The 20,938-nt window shown below is 38.8% G+C and overlaps 2 protein-coding genes across 9 annotated transcripts; one reads left to right on the plus strand and one right to left on the minus strand.

Moving 5' to 3' along the window:
• Window positions 1–270: 270 nt before the first annotated feature.
• Hs3st-B (Heparan sulfate 3-O sulfotransferase-B) lies at window positions 271–3,788 on the plus strand. 4 transcript variants are annotated; one of them, XM_046609762.2, is made up of 5 exons: window positions 271–731; window positions 1,060–1,260; window positions 1,328–2,050; window positions 2,294–2,784; window positions 2,864–3,788. In XM_046609762.2, the coding sequence occupies exons 3-5, from the start codon at window positions 1,545–1,547 to the stop codon at window positions 2,986–2,988; spliced, it is 1,122 nt and encodes a 373-aa protein (XP_046465718.1). In that variant the 5' UTR covers window positions 271–731; window positions 1,060–1,260; window positions 1,328–1,544; the 3' UTR covers window positions 2,989–3,788. The 4 variants fall into 4 exon arrangements, with proteins under 4 accessions (XP_046465718.1, XP_046465717.1, XP_046465719.1 ...); XM_046609761.2 differs by having other exon boundaries at window positions 1,368–2,050; XM_046609763.2 differs by having other exon boundaries at window positions 1,091–1,260; window positions 1,368–2,050.
• Esp (Epidermal stripes and patches) lies at window positions 1,607–20,026 on the minus strand. Of its 5 annotated transcripts, XM_046609760.2 has the most exons (12): window positions 20,018–20,026; window positions 15,049–15,128; window positions 11,046–11,209; window positions 10,250–10,506; window positions 9,962–10,163; window positions 9,032–9,252; window positions 8,773–8,944; window positions 8,492–8,659; window positions 8,216–8,377; window positions 7,530–7,670; window positions 6,283–6,428; window positions 1,607–6,151 (listed from the first exon to the last, which is right to left on the minus strand). In XM_046609760.2, the coding sequence occupies exons 3-12, from the start codon at window positions 11,203–11,205 to the stop codon at window positions 5,780–5,782; spliced, it is 2,001 nt and encodes a 666-aa protein (XP_046465716.1). In that variant the 5' UTR covers window positions 11,206–11,209; window positions 15,049–15,128; window positions 20,018–20,026; the 3' UTR covers window positions 1,607–5,779. The 5 variants fall into 5 exon arrangements, with proteins under 5 accessions (XP_046465716.1, XP_046465714.1, XP_046465715.1 ...); XM_046609758.2 differs by lacking the exons at window positions 15,049–15,128; window positions 20,018–20,026 and adding an exon at window positions 18,512–19,130; XM_046609759.2 differs by lacking the exons at window positions 15,049–15,128; window positions 20,018–20,026 and adding an exon at window positions 19,033–19,128.
• Window positions 20,027–20,938: the final 912 nt, after the last annotated feature.

Raw genomic sequence — 20,938 nt, forward strand, 5'->3', positions numbered from 1 at the left:
TGTCTCCAAACTTCATGTATATATATTTGTTTTACTTCATACAACTCTCAGTCAGAGTATCTACATGGAAGGACTCGATACAGGTTGAAAGTATTTTTTTTTCATCCTAGTCAATAATATTCAAGTGAAAATAAACATCCTGCATCGTTAAACAAGTTCAAAAATTGGAAAACGATCGCTCATGCGCCTTCACTCAATCAGTTTATAAGTGTCTCGTAGGAGTTTTGTTTGTGGTCGGTAAGATAGCCTGCTTCATTATCACGAATGATACAACCATATTGATCGGCAAAAAGAGCTGGCAGATGCCGCCACTGTGTCATTTCGGCACGCACATTTTACTCTCGTGGCTAACGCGGAGGATTTATGACCTGCATCAGGACGAGACGCAATGCGGTCTAATAGTGATAAAAATTTAAAACCACGCCTGAGTATGGGCAAAATTACCCGAACGCGCGTTTCAAGTTGACGGAAAAATCGGGCCCCGCATCGAGAAGTGATTGCACAGAATACACTGTACACCGCTATAAATCTGTTTTACTCTATTTTTGAACATGGGCCTCCACGGGTTCATTACTCCGGTATTGATCTCACAGGCACGCGGCGTGATAGTCAGAAATAAAATTCCCTTCTCTTTGACGAAATGAAGTGTGTGTGCTTTACGTTGACATTGGATCTTCTTCCGTAAGATGAGAATCATTAGACGTTTCGGACTAGCTGTTCATCAACACATTGTGAGTTGGAATATTTGTGTGTTCTGATTACACGTGTTTTTCGAGGCTAAATTAATCGGAATTCGGTCATGAATGAATTACGTTGAATTCGATCAGCTATCGCTTAGCGTGCCAAAGGCAGGTGCATGCTAAATTACTGCATGAATTTTTCCAACTGCATTGAAACGATCGAGTAAAATCTGTGAATAAAAAATCCTCAATTAATAATCTTTCAGTATTTTGGCATTATTTGATGCGAAATTATTATTGTTAATTCGCATTTCCTATCTATCGATACGTAAGCTTACAATTTGGACTTCTGGCTGGTATATTTTTGAAAATTTCGTAGTTTACAGATCTTATTCAACACGTTTGTACAGGATATACTTGCCATTCTCGAGTGTAATCCCAACATGATCCCCGAAGCGTAAGTCCCACTGCGCCTGAAGAACTCATTCAGCAACCTGCATTACGCGGGAAAATTGAGTGACGCTGCAGGAGGTAGTATTTTCGTGGTGGAAGAGGAAATCAAGAGGTATCAAGGGAAACGGTGAGTTTGATCACGTAAAAATATACCAGGCAAACCACATGTCTATATAATAGCAAAACGATTTTAGAAAACAAGATACGTTATGAGCTGGGTGTTTCCTCCCGCAGATGTACACATGCGAAACGTTTGACTGTCTGATTGCAAGTGTTTAAAGTGCATATCAGAGTAACGACCATATCATAAAATAAAGATGAACGTTCCGGAAAATTATCGTCGACATCCGTGATAAGGAAAAAGGGAAGCAAGGAAAATTAAAAAAAGCAATAACTAACCGAACGAAGAAAATGGAACTGAGGAAATACTTTTGGACAAAGCAATTCATCTTGTTATCATTTTTCGTCACAACTTTTATCTGGATCACATTCAAGTACAACGGATGCCTGCTGGGCGGCTTATCGCGAAAATTAACACTTCAGAGGAGCCAACATGCGGACTCTTATTCCGAGACGCTGTTGCTGCGGTCACCCAGCCAAGTAAAGGTTGAGGAAATCCCGTTGGACAATATTGCGAGCCTCGATCCACGCACGACGAAAGTCCAGCTGGTTCCCTTATGGTCAAACAACGAGACCCTGCTTCGAGAGTTGATCGATGTTTCTCCGAAGTATCAAATCCTCAGACAGCAGGGTCTCAGACCCGGAAGACAACTGCCCGTAGCCCTGATAATCGGGGTAAAGAAGGGAGGCACTAGAGCACTCCTGGAATTCCTCAGACTCCATCCAGACATCAGGGCCGCCGGTTCCGAGGTCCATTTTTTTGACCGACATTACTCCAAGGGTTTTCATTGGTACAGGTGAGCGATGATTATGCCTGGTCTACACGCTATGATTATGTTGGTACGATTGTGTCGACCACTGATAATACGCACGTGTAGATAACTGCACTGTGTCATAATGTGGAAGTATACTTCCTAATTACAGGTGCATTTCGAAATTAGCTCTCAGCTCTGTTAGCAATCTCTTATCTCTTTTGCGGTGCAAAATTCATGATTACCTTCCCATCAACTATGATAAATAAGCTTTTATCTCACCTGCAGGCATCGCATGCCGCCGACCCTGGAAGGGCAAGTAACGATGGAAAAAACGCCATCGTATTTCATAAGGGAGGAAGTGCCTCGTCGAGTGCAGCATATGAATCCAGGCACAAAGCTGATTGTGGTGGTTCGAGATCCGGTTACCAGGGCGATTTCCGACTACACCCAGGTGAAAAGTAAGCGCGTGAAGATGCCGCGGTTCGAGGAGTTGGCCTTCCTAAACGATTCCCAAGTCGTCGATACCTCCTGGGGACCGCTGAAGATCGGCGTGTACGCGAAGCACCTGGAGCACTGGCTCCTCTACTTTCCACTTTCACAGCTCCTGTTCGTCAGCGGTGAACGTTTGATCGCCGATCCGGTAGCCGAGATTGCGAGGGTCCAGGATTTCCTTGGCTTGAAACGGGTAATTTCGGAAAAACACTTCTACTTCAACTCGACGAAGGGATTTCCCTGCCTTCTCAAGTCCGAGGGACGATCCAGTCCGCACTGTTTGGGTAAGTGAATTGAGAGAGGCTCAGTACAAAGAGAAAGAATAATTTGATTAACAATTTTTTTCTACCGTTCTTTAAAAAGGTAAAACGAAGGGGCGAAGCCATCCCCACATAGATCCAGCGGCGGTTCAACGTCTCAGGGATTTTTATCGGCCTTTTAATCAACGTTTCTATCAGCTAACAGGAATGAATTTTGGATGGCCGTAGCTAACTATTTGCAGAGGTTGTGGAGATCTTTGGCCTGAATTAAACATAGACATATCTTAGGATTATAGCGAGGAGGAACTCAGTCAATTTTTAACACTAATCTCGTAATTATATTTATATAACAAGGCGACGCGTTATTACTGTTAAAAAATATTCTAATACCAATCGCCGGAATTCGTTTCCTCAAAAAATAACTCACCTATACTGGTTGTACCTAACAATAATGTTTACATGTATACTTATGTAGACACTATATTATATACGTAACGAGAAATCAGGTTCCGTTTGACGATGTTAGAGTGAAATTAAATTTTTCTTCAAATGCACGCGTATGAAGAAATTCTTCGATAGTCGGTTCAATTGTATAGTTATTAGATACAGCGCGACGGTGAATTCGAACGCGGTTAATATGCGCTGTTTTTTTTTTTTCCTTCTAAAATAAGAATTATCGAAAAATACGGTTGTAATATATATATACTGTGTTTAGAAAGTGCACGTCGTTATACACTGAAATATATAATAAGCACGTTGCTTTGCTCAACTAATATTTAATAAACTATACACATACCTATATAGTTCAATGCCTATTGTTAATTATTGTAAGAAGCACGCTCGCGACTATCTTCATAATATATGAATAATGTGTACATGTATACGTACACACGTGTATTTATACGCCAGTAGCCCTTCAATAACAATTAATACGTGCATAGATATATAATATTTGATTATAAAAAAATGTTATTGACGTCTCAAAGCTGACGACAAAGATCCACGGCAGGATTAACGGATGAAGTCAATTTTCAAGGAAAATATTCAACCGCATAAAAAGCGAGAAGCATTAGTTTGAACGAGTGGCTATTGGGGTATAAAAATACACTGATATATAATTTTAGGGCACCTTGTTGGATAAATATTTCCTACATGTAACTATGATTACCCAACGTTATTACCGAACGATAAAAACAAGCAATATCACATTTATAAGCATGTATGAAAAGAGACTTAAATAGTTTACGAATTGCGTCTATTATAAAGTACACTATTAATACAACAAATAATACTCAGTCTTAACGTAATTTACTAATCTTCAAATTCGTTATCTTAAATATCTGCAAGGCAACGAGCTTCGTTTATGGGTAAACACACATGTTGGCCTTTTTTGTGGCAGTTGATCATTCGTTTGCTTATTTATTTCGTTATTTATTTATTTACTCACTGATTTTTTGATCAGTTTTTTCTTTCCTTATATAAAATTATCACAGTAGTATTCATTAATTTATTAATATATCTATAATATGTACATGCTGCCAATAAAATTAAGTAATCCAATAAATGTACCACCATGTATATTTTACCGTAGCTACTCACGATTCATTAAATTTCCATAATTTTCATTTTCTTACAATAATACTCTTTTCCCATCTGCAGGTCACGACGAACTCTACATACCAAGAACATGATTCTAAGCAGTAAACACTTTGAGCGATCAATGGTTATACATCAATTGTCATTGTATCATTTATATTAACATTGGAGTTTAATAACTACGAAAAGAATAAAACAAAGTGCGTAACTGTACGATATGAATATACATGGCGTTTATGAAACTGTGATGTCTAGACATAATGAGGTAAGTACTTATGTTTATATTTATTTATATGAAAATGTATGCACCTATTTAATACAACTATTGCTAATTAATTTCATGAATATTTCTTTTACAGAATGTGTTGTTTCAACTTTTTGTTCGGAATTGTGTATCGTTAAGCTTGTCCAATTACCATAATTTATATTCCCGACTGAAACAAAACATACTGTAAAAGTGTATGATTTGCAACAACACGCTACCTATATGACAACATCGATTTAATTACAATTTGCGTTTAAATAATCGTACAGGTTAATACTGCTTTTGGTTATTACCATTACTATTATTATCACTATCGTCCGATAGAATGAACCTGCGATTGTGAAAAGTGCAAGAATGAAAATGGAATATTTAATTACAACCGAAAGAGCTATTTCATTTACAAATTTTTACACGCAGGGCTTTTTCATTAGATTTACTCGCATTGATTCTTTTTTTCTTCGTTTCACACCCTTCGCGAAAATATCGAACCCGACCGTGTTCACGGATATACCTTTACTCATGGTTTTAATTTATTTTTAGAATTTACATAGCACAAGGTGTCACGCAAACGAATTAAAAACATTAAATAAAATCCCCTGTAAAGTAACGAGAATAATTTACAATATTATATCTGTATTAAACTAGCAAAATTATTTTTTGTAACGATTACGAAATTGACATTATACTTTACAAGTGAGAAGCGAAGATTTTTTATTGAACAAAATACGCGCAACATTTTTCGGGTGTTATTAAATTGCTGATCAGAGTTCTGACATACTTGTATAATGGCAGCTTATAACGCTGCGCAGTGAATTCGAAAATGTAAATTATACTCGCTTATCATGCCTATTACATTATACGGAGAGTCGAGATTGAATTCTATTCTTATCGACAAAGTTACGCGCGGTATTAATTAATATACTACACATGCAGGCAGACATTAATCCTTACATCATTCTTCCTTCAATACTATTCCGACTTTTTAATCCAGTTTTCTGCTTCACCAAAGAATAAAAAATATACACGTCCGAACAAGAAATCGATACTGGATATGGATCATCGTCATCGGCATGATTTTATTTTTCCTCATCGATCTCGCAGACATCGAGTAACAATACTTACCACAGGCCGACTCTGAGCCTGCAATTTGCATCCTCCTCAGGCGGCAGTAAATTCTTTTGGTAATTTTGGAGGATCGTTTTGCTTGAGAAGATCGTCGAGAGCCGACTGTGTGTAGTACACGACAAAATCGGTGGGTGCTACGCCCTCGAAAACAGCGTGAACCGACGGTTTCAAATTGTAGAAAAACAAGGGCTGTCCCCTTGCGGCAAAATCCTTGGTCAAACTCTCGATAACTTTGGCAGCTGTGTAATCAGCCCCGTAAATATGCGTACAGTCTATAACAACCGGTGTCTCGACGCTGCGTACGCGGCTGCTGTATTTGGTAACTAAATTTCTGACGTAGTCAACGGAGGGAAATATCAGACAGCGATCCGGCGTCAGCATCAGATATTCAACACCTCGATGACTCTGCAAAAAATACACGAATGATCGAAGATGCAGGTTTGATGTTTCGTCAAAGGCTGACTTCTTTACTCCAACTTTAGCCACGAAAAAATTCGGAATTTGGCGCTTTCGAAACATTTCAAATTCAGACTCACTGTTAATTCTTCGACGGAAATCTTTGGCCGCGCAGCGTGATAAAGTATGAATAGAACGTTGATTCCGATTCCACAGAGGATTCCAATCTCCACCCGGAGAACCAGGCAGGCCAGGAAAGTGGCTATCCCTGGTATCAGATCGGATTCTGAAACAACAGGTACGAATGTCGATGTTGAGTGTGAGGGTGAAAAAGGATTTCACATCGCGGGATGTATCCTTGAAATTTTTTTTGTCGCGAATAAATAATTGGGTCATCGATGTACCGCAGCGTGTACGAGTTGACCTTCCCACTTGCCGTTAGTTAAGTCATGTAGGTACTTTTGGTAAGTGTGCGATAAATATCTTTGGCGCGTTGCAGGCGGCACGTCGTTGAGAGTAAAAACAAATAAATTATTAATTGAGAAGGAGGGAAGAAAAGGTGTGGAGAAAAATTTGGCAATAAAGGCGAATGATTCTTATCGCAAATCCGTATGCATTCACACATGTGCGTATAAATGCATGGATACGTGCGTGTACCTGATACAAGGCGGACAAAGTGGATCGCGATTGTGGATCACCGAGACTCAAGGTGATCCGTGCATGGATCAGGGCAGCCGAATCGAGAGCCTCGGTCTTTCATAAATCAACGACGATTGTATACCTATCACCGGTAAAAAATTTATAAATAAATATCTTGTTGACAGGTGAATATTTACATTGTTATACTGTCGCGATAGGCGAAAGTTAATTTAAAAATCCTCTTCGCTGATCTAGGCGAAACCGATAAGACCCTTAAGCAGCTATTAAATTAATCATTAATCCTGATCAAAAACCTGAGATCGTTTATCGACTACGTATATTGAACAACCTTGATTATTATATTTAAGCCTGTATACCTTTTCTCCGACATATTTGCCTGCATACGCGATATATATGCGTACCTGACAGGCATGGTCGACTTGTCCTACTTCACCGATAATCCGAATACACGGCCGTGCTTATCGCGCACATGCGTACGTTTATATTTCACGTATCTGCATGCATATGCAACGAATTCGGATTGTAAATCAGAGGTATGTGATACGATCGCTGATATAAAGACCAGTAATCACTAATGACAAATGGTATGAGGAATATTGTACACGCACGGATTAAAAGGACTACGAAAGCTCGTCTACCTGCACCTCAACATATCTCAAACGCGATGGTTTTATGATCGAAAGAGCTGCAAGGACGTTGATTAATTGAAAATTTATCGAGTACTCACTTTTCGCCCTCCACATCGGCCTGACCACCTTTACTTCGACCATGAAGATCACCGCGGCAATTATAATCGCTGCCAAGCTTGCTTTCGGGATGTAATTAAAATATGGGGTGAGGAACAACAGCGCCAGTATAACCAGTAGACCTGTAAATATATCGAAATTATTTCTTCGCTATTTCTGATAAGGTGAGATGATAAGGAGAATAGACCGACGGTAGTCGACCGAAGATCGAGGGTAATATCTTCGTAGTGACTAGACGTTGTTTATTTAAACAAAACAGATCACGACGAGTGTCGTACATATAAGGCAATTGTAAACAGTCAGGTAGAATGAAATATAACTACTTTCGGATAAGGCGAGCGGCCTGCACGTGGAATGCACATGAGGTAAGACGCGGACAACATAACATATGCTCCATTTAACCAGATATAATTATTGATCCAGATCAATGCTGTGATCGAATGTATAATGAATTAAGTCTGAAGAATTAAACATTGACGGTACGCAATTAATATTACCGCATATGATAATTCCGACAGGCGTAGCGACTAATGGATAAATGCTTGATCTATCGATCGCAGATATAGATCCACCGTTAATTTCTACATGTCTGTGGATAATCGCAATGATATGACAGTAACGCGGAGCTGAAGAAAACAGTGATTATTTTCTTGAAGCACGTATTTACCTGTGTAAAGACCACCCATCGGTGTTCTTACTCCGGACGCATTGTTCACCGCACTTCTGCTGAGCGATCCTGTACTGGGGAATGCCTGAACAAAGGAGTTTCCGATGTTACTTACACCGATGGCGATCAGCTCTTGCGTTGCGTCGACGGTTTTCCCGTTTGCTGAATGGCGCGAAAGCATATACGTGATAAATGAAATGGAAAAGATAATCGGAAAGGCGTAGGAATCGAGAGATTCCAAGGGGGAAAAAGACACCCTTAAGAAAATCGGCTCACCGAAAGCTTTGCAAATCGCGATGTTCTCCATCAGAGAAATCAACGGAACGACTAGAATTCCGCTTCCGAGGTTCGAGCACATTTCGAAAAACGAGACGGTGGTGTTGCCGTCTTTTGTAAAGCTGAACGGCGGCAGCTGGGCCGTTGGCATTCCACCGGGTATGTATCCTGTCGGAGGTAAAAAAAGATGAGTCCTGAAAGTGAGCTGAAAGTTTCGCTGGCACGATTAAATAGTGCCAAAATGATCGAGGAAGACGAGTGAAAAACGTGGAAAATCTTACCGGTCAGTTGGAATGGCGGTGTTTCGGTGAAACTGTAGCCCAGAATTCCGCAGATGACGACCAGAAGCGCGTTCCTCGAAGTTCCGATGAGCCAAATGATCTTGTTGATAACTCGGTGCTTCGTTGTCCGGAGCTCTTCATCTTCGGGCCCGATTTTGATAGAAGCCACCATCTGCAAGCGGGGGAGACGGTAATGAAATTGCGATAAAAGGATTTCCAAGTTGCAGCTCTATTCGGCAGAATCAGAGATTCAACTCACCCTCAGAATGAGGAGAAGAGCTATGCACGAGGCTCCGAGGGTGGCGTCCCAGGCCGAAGTATCGGTAAGGTTCTTGCTGATGCTTTTCCACATTTGTACAAACGTTGATCCAGTCGCGGATATGCCCAGCAGATCTTTGACCTGTGACGATACTATTATGAGGGCAACGGCGGACGTGAAACCGGAACTTACCGGCCCCGAGACAAAGTCTATGAGAAATCCTGGGAGCAGAGAAAACGAGAATTCATAATAATGAGAGCAGGACCATTCGGTTACAGCATCGTTTATTAAACCCTTCGAGTCACACATTATTGTGCTGAGTCAAATTTTGTAATACAATAGTTCTCTATGATTTTTGGAGTCGCTGATGACGAATCTGAAATCAGATTTCAAAAATTGAAAATGGCGGATCCAACATGACGGAGGAAAATTTCAAACTTGATCGAATACGGTTAAAAAACTCTACGGAGTGGTTTTCTATGTCGCTGATTGGATTCGCCAAACGGAACTTTCAAAATCTGATTTCATATTCGTTATCAGCGACTCCAAAAACCCCTGGACAGAGTTGTTTTTCCGGATTCAATCGAATTGGAAATTATCAACCGCCATACGGGACTCGCTATCTTGAATTTTTATAATCCAATTTCAGATTCGTAATCAGTGACCCCAAAAACTGTTAATTCATGTAAAACATGTATACGTGTAAAGGGGTAAAATAAATTATTCCTTCAATTTTCACGATTTTTCTCAATCAATTTGACAAAAAATCACAAAGAAATATGTTAATAAGTTCTCTAAGTACACAAAAAATGGATATAAAACAGGTGGTAAGGATTACTAAGAATACTTACCACTATGACTCATATGGTTAAATGCTTCTGTGGAATTAGAGGATCGTGATTTTGAAATTGGCCGTTGACGATTACTTACCGAGTCCAAAAATTCCCATCAACAGTTCAATGACGCCCGACAGAAAGGTCAACAAAATTGCGTACTGGTAAGGCGAGTCCAGATGCGCAACCGTCTGATAAGTCAAGAGTGAAACGATGGCCGTTGGACCGAACGGAATGTCCTTGCACGAACCGAATATGATGTAAATGAAGCATCCCAAGAAGCTGCCGTAGAGTCCATACTGAAGGGGGCAAACGATGGGTTCGAAATTGATTTACCATTGGAGTAAGAAACAAATGAACGGAAAATCTATGACGTTATATTAACCTGGGGCGCAAGACCTGCGATGTTGGAATAGGCAAGGGATTGAGGTATGACCGTCAATCCAACCGTGATCCCAGCGACCAAATCACCAAGGGCGTCATGTGTGTTGTAATTCGGTAGCCATTTCAATACCGGAAGTCTTTTGTAAAGCATTTTTTTCGTGCATACAGAACGCGCCCTCCGCCTCGCCCAGCTTACAGATGTTTTGAACGCACCGTCCGGACTTTTTTTCTTCTGCAAGACGTTGCGTTCTTCCACCACTTTTTAAATAGAAACGCAATGTATAGTACACAGGGTTTTCATCGCCGCTTCATTGTTTTACTCGAAAGTTCCCTATTCAAAAAATCCCCAGAAATTTTTTTGCCATGTGACATGCGGTATTAAGATTGTCAACTCTGTTGGTTGTACTAGTCATAATTTTGTATTTCGTGAACAGGTTGCGAAACTCACTGTTGCAGCATCCTGGCAGCATTGTTAAACGGGAAAACGACACTTTTGATGGTTGAAAAATTCTTTCAACTTCAGGTATTCATATAGGTGGTGGTCGAAATTTGGAAGGATCAATATTGCTAAAGACCTATACATCGAAATTGAATCATCGATTATAATGACTTTCGAAAATGACAGTTTCGAACAATTCATTTTTCGTTATTATTATTATCGTTTATTTTCGCATGTTTGAAATTCGATATATCGGCCATTCAAAATACTGATCCTTCAAAGTTTTGACTCTCATTCATTCATATCCTTTGTCGTAGAAGAAATATACAATGTTCCCTGACAACGCAATTTGACTTACAGATGAAATCCGAGGAGCCCCGTATCTCGCGAGGCAATTCCCGGATCCCGTTCGAATTTTCCATGTCTAAGCTTCCCCTGGAACCGTTGAGGCCATGGTTTACGTACCCCTCGTCACTCTCGCTGGTCCTATACTCTGCAGATCCTTCGGCCCCCTTCATATTCCTGGAAGCAGATTGCAAAATAGCCGATTATTTTAAGATCACTTACGTCACGGTCCATAATTAACTACGAAATAAGTTCTTTCCCCCGACCCAGCATCGAACCGTTTACATATACTACAGTACCAAACAGGCCGACGGCTCATCACGACGCAGCATGACACAACCAAAGGAAAGAAGGAGAAAAAAAAAACATCAACTCGTGATTGAAATCACGTGCTGAAATTGCCTTAGTGTGACTTGACTCCTTCACACGTATTGATTGCGCACCTAGCCGCAGGTCATATATACTCATATAATACACATTCCACTAGAGTGTGTTGAATACAGGTTTTCAGAAGTAGACACCGAGCCTGTCTCAGCTCAGTGGTTCTCATTCCAATGTAGATTACCAACGAATTTCTAAACAAACAACGTCTAGACGTATGATAAAAAATAAAAATAACAACAACAGACTTTCAAATCTAGGGTATAATAATACGGGAAAATTCTCAATCGTGATGAAACGATAGAAGTCATCATGCAACAGATATCGATAATCTGTCCTATATGGTGATGAAAGGATCGATCAATGACTGCTTGAAACCTATTGGTTACATGCTATACATAAGCTTGGTTGTTCGATTACGATGAGATCTTGCCCAATCCCTAGATATCACGCATCTCGGAATGGTTAGCGAGAAACGGACCATTAACCCTTTTTTCTGCACCCTTGTCAACGACCTGTTAAGAGTTTTGTAACCGAGGCTACGGACGAGTGACAGAATGGAAATCCGAATAACAAATCCACCCGGATCTTCCATCCACTGAACTCTATTAGTGCAGTCAGAATAGGTCTGAACTAAAAGTATTCGAGATATGGCTGCATATTTGTGTAAGTATAAGGGTTTTCGATTCTCAGAAACTCAAATCTCAAGTCATTTTTGAGCGTTTACCACAAAAACTGCTATCGATAGATGAAAAGTGACTTGACCATCGTGTAAAGCGGAAAATTCTGCATCGCATTATGTGCTCGCATGCCGGAAATGGAGTCGTATTAACAGTTTAAGAAAAAAGAAATTCTACTTATCGACGGCATCTGGGGAATTTTGGATGAAATAATTTCTTTTTTCTTATTTGTTAATACGATTCCGTTTCCGACATATGAGGACACAATTCTATGTAAAATTTTCCACGCTACACGATGATCGAGTCATTTATCATCTATCGACGGGAGTTTTTGAGGAAAAATGCAAAAACCGTCAAATTTTCTTATTTTCTCGAAACGCCGACTGTGCAGCTGAAAAATCATTTAGAATTTCAGTTCCTGAGAGTCGTAAACCGCTATCGACACAAAAATGCAACCGTACCTGGAAAATTTTTAATTCAGACCCACTAGGATTGCAGGACTATATGCGACACGCGATGCACGATTCAAGCTTTGGTCATTTTGCAGTACAGAACCGTCCTTTATAAGCGCTGCTGCATCGTGCCGAATGAATGAATAGCCATGGGGTCTCGACGGTTCCCGTGCAGAAGCACGTGTTCTTGTTTACGGTGCGTAAAAAAGCCGGTTTTCAACTGCGCAGATACACATATCCGCGGTGCCTTCGTTTTCTGCTCACTGTCAGCCAACGTAGCACTGCCGGCTAAGATCCGGATTAAGTAGAGGATCAGGTATGCGACGAGTCCAGAGAAGCAGCTAGACGGGTGTGTAAAATTGTAAGGAAGAAGAATACAAAAAAAAAAAAATTGGCTACAGTGTAAGAACCTTTTAGCAAATATGCTTTGTATACTTTTTTCTTTTTTTTTTTGTACGTACATCCGTGCAATTTATCTTGCACGTTGATGATGAACTGATTCGGAATCCGCCATACCGTTAACAATTAATTACGGTACCGTAAATCCACCGTGTATTTACTCGTTTTATTGCATCGTCATTATTATTTCGTCTACGCGAGTCACGATGGTACGGATTATTTTCATTATAGCTCGAGGATTTCTGAGATATGATTTTTTTTCTTGCTTTCCTTTTTCTTTCTTTCTTTTTTTTTTTTTTTTTTTCATTCCGACTATTATTGTCGGGTTTTGATTGTTTTTTCGCGCAATAAAATCCGGTGCTACGTTATCCAATATGACGTAAAAGTCCAGGTAGAGGTGCAATTAAAATTACTACCGTCAGATACCTTGATCCGATAGATTGGAGTATAAATTATCTGCCTATTAAACACCGAAAACACTCCGATGCGCTGATATCTAAAAATGAGGAACGATGGACTGCCATTTGCATTATGAAAGCTCTTCAATAAAGCCATACGTAAATTCTGACGATAAATTGATCTAGCAATAAAACAATTAGTAGATACTGATACAAGGGTAAAAATACTCCTCGAAATTATTTCGAAATTATGTATAAAATACATTATGAACTGTATTATTAACTTTGAAAATATAGTTTTACAGCGTTTCGTACGTTCAAAAATACGCGCGATATATTTCACTTATAAATGAAACTAGTCGAATTGAAGACAAGGACTTTTTTTCCGCACATTTCAGCACGGGATTTGATTACACAAAGCAGCGCAATATATAAGATATTGTGAAATTTGTTTTCAAAATGCATGACGATGACTTACACATGGTAAATATATCGTTCCTTGTATTTTATGATAAACTTAATTGCTGTTATTCAGAAGCAATGAGCCACAGCGGCGTGCCGCAATTAATTAAATTGATATTGCATTATACATAAAAGCCGTTGAATCAATCTACTTTGTAATTAATCAACGATTAGAGCTGTTTGAGACAGGTACTTGAGGTGCCGAATATCGCACCTGATACATATTGATCACAAATGGAGACTAGATTGGTTAAAAAGATCGACTGGTCTTTTTCAATCTTACATGTTTAATACTCGTAGGAAGACGAAATGAAAGGCCTGTTATAATTTGAGCCCTTGATATCAATATTTAGTAGTTCCCGAACGCAATTTTCCATTTTTCATTGAATTAACATGAGAAAATATCTTAGTTATTTCTGAATGTTGTATCTCAGTAACGAGGCGATGTACATTAATGTCCGATACATATTTTTGTAGGGAATTTAATGGTCTGATATGAAAAAAATTAAATTTTTACACGATGTCAACTTTAACCTTGAACAATTTTTGAAATAGTTTTGTTATCAAAAAATTATAAAAAACTTTTTTTGAGGAGCAGTAAACTCCCTACAAAAATATATATATATCGTGCTAATTAAATGGAAAATGGAAAATTGCGTTCAGGAAGCACTAAATATTAATATTAAGGGGTCGAATTATAACAGACCTTTTATTTCATCTTCCTACAAGTATTAAAGATGTAACATTGAAAAAAAAATCGATTTCCTTGAACCAGTCTAATCAACACCTGCCAATATTCTGATGATACATGTCAAACAGGAAAACACGAATTTTACAAGCATGTAGATGATTTCATCTGTAAGTGTTTACCTATGAATAAAGATGTACATGCATCATTAATTTGTACTCGAATTACCGCGGTCTACAGACTTCGGAATAATGTGATGGCCAAAAAAACTTGCTACACAGAAATAATATAATTATACATGTACGTATATATATGTAATAATATATATATATATATACACATCGTGTGTACGAAATAATTAATTGACAACAAACCTGCAAATACAGAACCTGCTTGCCTTATTATTATTATTATTGTATCGTAAAAAGTGACGATCTGTTCAATACCATACACGTGATTAAAGTTTAAACCAGTTCATGGCTGCGACCGATTTAAATGTCGATTAGGTGCCAAAAGTAATAATTTAATTTCAAATATCAGCCATAGGTGTACGTACCTATAATATGCGAGTGAATATGGAGATGAGTGTCGATCACTTGGATAAACAAATCGTAGGATTTGTCGAAGCGAAGGAACCTACGATAAGAAAACTTTGACCGAGATCTAGTTTAGGTCATCTTTTTGACGAAGGCTAAGCGTGCAAAGAACGATAAGTGGCCTTGAAGATACTTGACACTAGGGTAACCTCGTGTTGAAAATTTAACAGATACACATTCTAGCCGTTATGAATAATCAGAGACAGAAATTCACGCCGCCGAATTCTCGAGATTGATAATCAACGACGTTCGGTTATAAAAAAAAAGCCTCATTTGCTGTCCGACATACCTATTCACGAACACAATAGATTTCATATTAATACAGTACAAGATCAAATACAACCCGCGGTGGCGATTAGTTAGTCGTCAATTGACCATTCGTGAAATATCTGTCACGATTAAATCGGTATAATCAATAAAAGCTTGAGATTTGCCGAGTGATAACTTCACGTGATATTGAAACGGGAAAGTGCAAAATCTGAAGATTATATCCGTAATACGTTAGGTACTACAGTAATGTTATCTCTACGGAAGTGATATGATTAAAATTTTGAAATGGCTAATAATTTCTTATGAATATCATTCCAACGCTCTTCAAAGAACGATACGCGATACGATCGCCGCTACAGATTCGACCAACAGGAATCTGTCCTGGGCGATTGATTTCATCACGCTGCTACAAGTTGATTCGCTCGAAATCAATCGAACGATTTATATCTATCGAAAGGTTTGTTCCGGTAGCTTTGTATTACACATATTGTTGTAATCTTGAATGAAATTTCATCAGCAATAAATCGATGAACCATTTTAATATCATCTAATGATTGCAGTACACGTCAAGTACACTTTCATAATATATTTTCCGCCTCCATTTCCAGGGTGCCACTCACACCTACAATATGCATATGTGACGAATAGGTTCCAGGTTGGGAAGGACCAATTCTTGCGTGCTGAATAATCTGGACGTGTATAGATGTATATACAGTTGCATACAAGCAATTTGCATACCTGTACGAGCGTTTGCATTGGTAAATATTTATACGCAATGATAGCACCTAGGCAGAGTACCTATATATTTATGTGTGTATGCAGCAAGGAAAATTGCGTAAACGGATTGGTACAGATATTGAAATTCAACGGAGTGGCTATTTTATGTAAGATTCCCTCTTAAGCTCACGCTGCTACACAGTTTCGTAACTCGCATTACTTATCACCGCGTTCAGCTCAGACGCAAATCGATATGGCTGCATTCCGAGATTTTCGGCGTTTCAAGCTTTTATTTATTTTTTTATTTTTTTTTTATTTTTTTATTTTTGAAGATTGCAGACGCGCGATATATTTATTTAACCAAGATTTGGCGATACATTCGTAAACTGGTTGCGAACAAAATATTGTGGCTTCGTAACGTGCACCGCACGAAATGAAAACGTTGACAAACTAATCGTGCCCGGTTTCGTAATATCATCATAATATCCGTCTCAAAGCGATCGATGAGTGCAACGAGTTATTCATCGATCAAAACAAATCAGTTTTAAAATCAATCTACCCGACTACGTGCTTGAGTTCATTGAAGTCAATCTGTGCAAAAGAATATCGCGTTTAATTTAAGTCACTTATGATGATGTTCTGATTTCATGCGTGTATGGGTTTCGATTGGCCAACGCCATCACGTGCCTCCGCTTTAACAGGGGGTCGATTAAGTTATTTCACTTTTCACCTTTCCCATTTCCCACCATCCAAGCATTCTGATTTGTTGACTAAACTTTGCAAACCAATCAGAATGCTTGGATGGTGGGAAATGTGAAAAGTGAAATTATATAATCTCGACCCAGATGTTCGGAAATGATTCACAGAGAATTAGCGAGCTTTAGCCGTGCAAAAGAAAGTGAAAACTTTGCATATTATATACGTATAGCAAATAACAGTGTTAAGGGCTTAGAATATTAATTTCATTATTATAATATCTGAGAGGTTTGTTTTAGAGGCGGGAATTTTAGGATATTGGAAACTCTTTGTTTCAACGTGTGCATCGCAACAAGAACAGCGTTCTTCTCTTTTTGTACCTATAAGTTTAGCCAACTTATATCTAGGGAATTAACTAGTAACTAAACCGATAGTTAGACATAAGGATACTACCAATTACGAAAATATCGCTGTGAGAAAATAATCATTCGCCGGCTGATCGTCGCGCAAATGATAAACAGCGTGCCTATAAAAGAAAATAAAAAAAAAAAAAAGTATCAAAAACAAAATTGCGCGCAAACAGATTGATTCAACAAGATAAGGCAAAGGCGATCGAAACCTGGTATAAGGACTTTTTTTTTAGGTCGAGCCGACCTTTTCCAAATGATAGATTAGCAGGAGGCCTTGTTGTCGTGACGTGATGAAATCATCGGGGTAGGTAATAGATTTCGGCAACCACGTGTGCGTAATAAATTTTCCAACCGCATTTGCGGTTTTATAGGTAAATAATATAGATACGGCTGACTGTAGACGCGGATCAGAATACGGCGATAAAATCGACCGTTGAACCATGCCTGAAGTTATACACGGAAAGGTACAATCGTTGTTAATTATCCGCGTGACCAGCGAGGTTTACTACCTATATAAATATCATCGTGTATGGGTATATACAGGTATACATAGTATATACCTATGGAATGTGTTTGGTAGATTATAAAAGTCTTTTTTTGCGGATACATCAGGAATCGACTTCCACCATACGCATATGGAACCGAATATAATTATGGTTCGCTATGGACATCGGCATTCTTCTCAGCTCTTCCTTATACATGCTTATATACATATTCAAATGATCTTAGTCGACGACCGATAATACAGGGAGAAATATACATGGTATAGGTACTCGATGCTTGATACCCACGTGGAAGTTTGTGGATTTGCTTGACCTCAGGTATCGTCGAAAACAGGTCTATTCAGAACCTTGGCATTTCGTGGATAATACCATTATACTATATGTGTATACATATATATACACACACACACACACACATATATATATATATATACAAGGTTGAAAAATTTGCGACTAATCACACGCGCCTCGCACGATGTGTTATAATTCTTGTTAGTGCGGTACGTTATTAATGAACGAGTCAATTATTTCAAATCGTATTTATACCCTTTAAACAGCATTTACACCTGCACTAACAATCAGTCACCATGCTTTGATATCATTTTGCTGTCAAGAGGAGGAAAAGTCCCGTCAAGAATTTCATTTCGACGATCAGCTCGAAAGGCTGGACGGTAAGGATTATGGATAAACACAGCTAATCGAAAAATGCACGATCGCAAGGAATTACTCGATCGTGGTGAAATGATAATTCCCCAAGTGAAATATGAATGTCAACATGTATTTACCCGACCATGTATACAAAACGTGAATAGGTGTATAATACGCACCTTATTTTAATTGTACCGAGTCCAGAATCCAACACTGCGCGCACTTATGTATATATATATATATATTACAAACTAATTATTACCGGTACAAATGAGAATAATGTACGATATAATTAACTATGATAATTAAGTTGTCGTTTTTTTCTATTTTTTTTTTCACCTACTACGTCCAGCCCAATAATCTACGTGACAACAAATTTACTTCCGAATTTCATCCATCCCGTTTAGAGTCTCGTTTTATTGTTAATATGAAATATACAAGAAGCAATTGGCATCGAGTAAAAGATTTGGTGTTATACTATATTCCGGGTCCTCTCTGTACATTGATACGCGAGTACATTTTTAGGTTGAAATAAGTAATACGCAGTAGAAAAAGAATTGGGATCCTTTCACGACTGGGGATATCGCGAAACGGGGGAAATATCAAAAACTTCACTGACAATAAGCGTTAAAATACGATAGTTTAAATGGGGTGTAACACAGTTTTCGCGACTTTTAACGAAGGCTAAGTAATAACGTACACGTTACAACCACTCTCATCTATGTGAGAAGAATTCACGTTAAAGCACGTTTCCGTTTAAGAAAATACTGTGCCGTTGCCGGCCGCGTCAGACGGTATAAATGCTTTCCTGGGTAGAAAAACCACCACCACGTGCTTGGCGGAGCTCCGCAGGACTACGAAAACCCCCACGAGCAAGCGAGTCGTGACGTCACTTGTGAACAAACCAATCGCATCACGCGTTTGTAACTACTGGGCGACGTTTACTCGTGTCCGCCTCGATCGGCAACCTGTGCCTCGTTTTCTTTCAATTTACACCTTTAGCACTACGAGACCACCTGACTGTATTCTTTTTGTTTTCTTCTTTTTTACCCTATACAACTTTACTTACTGCAGGCATCTTCCACAATCGCCGTACACTCTAATCTAATCTACATGTAATGAGAATAACGGTAGCAACGTACAAACTCGAAACCAGCAGCGTTCGAACCTGATTTGAATCTAGGACGACGACAGTCGGCATGCGCATTTACCCGGCTCTGTAAGTCGCAAAGCCTCTTTTCACACCTATAATCCGTGTATCCACGTCTTCGTTACACTAAGTGAAAAACCCGCGATCCTTATTCAATCCGCGATTTCTCGATTGGTGTACCATTTTTCAATATTATTTATTCACTTTTCAATCAAAGATGATCGTAATTTAGTCCGATCAAAGATTTCAACGGTATACGTTTGTTTAACATCGGAGACTTTACTTTTTAGATACCCTAATACTGTACATGCATGGACCTGTATTTTCTCACAATCAGCAGTTCAAACAGTCGCTTAACCATGTAGGAAACAATGTCGCGCTAAGCACAGTTGAAATTCTGCGTTTTACAGTTCGCGGCAGAGTCGAATATGATCGTTTAAAAAAAAAAAAATGAGAGGTAATGAGCCCCGCAAAATTGATACGGTAGACACGTGTACTCCATGTTATAGGGGAGAAGATAAGAAGGTGTACATACATCACACGTTACAACGTTACGAAAGTCTCTCGGCATCGTGTGTCCGCTACATGCTATACTGATTAATGAACTTGACCATGCTCGGCCGTGACCAGCATAGTTTCGATTTCTCGCGTGCGATACACGCAATTTACCTTATACACATTATTGTACGTACGTATACATGAGGTATAAAAAATTGTCTCAGCTGAATTCAACCGGGTGCGCAGGTATTATAATTACTGTGAAACAATATAAGCGCGCCAATGATTTATGTGGGCGCTAAATACCTGGAGTATAGTCGTATAAATTAACTTCATTCACGCAAACAAGTTTACAGAGTTGAATTACCAGCAGACATATGCAGTCCGAGATAAGAATATGATTATAATATACTCTCTTTCTCTCTTCCGATTGCATCTCCGTAGTCGTTTTTCATTCTTTTTTGATCTTTGTACGACTGTTACTATTCATCCTCTTTCACGTTATACGGATGATCTATATATAAGTATATAATTTAATCCCTCATGGCCTCCCTACTAAAAATGTTCATGTGTTAAATTATGAAACGTTTTTGTAAGAATTTAGCGTTTAATTTATTACATGCTTTATCTCGTATATTCGATAAAATGTTTACAAGAAATCACAAACCTAATCAATAACAACAGCCCGAATGATCAGATATACCCCATCAAAAATCATATAGTCAACTACATAGTGTCGTCTATATGATTTTTAATCTAGAATATCTGGTGATTCGTGGTCTTGGAATTTACAACATGAATCATGTGATAAATTAGATGCTGGATTCTTTGAAAACATTTTACGATTTAACACATGAACAATATCAGTAGTGTTGAAGCTGTTTCTCACTCTACGGTTAAACTTTAAGGCGGTTCCATCCATGTAGAAATGTGATTCAAGTCATTAAACTTATCGATC

Source organism: Neodiprion pinetum, chromosome 2, assembly GCF_021155775.2.
Source record: "Neodiprion pinetum isolate iyNeoPine1 chromosome 2, iyNeoPine1.2, whole genome shotgun sequence".
NCBI lineage: Eukaryota > Metazoa > Arthropoda > Insecta > Hymenoptera > Diprionidae > Neodiprion > Neodiprion pinetum.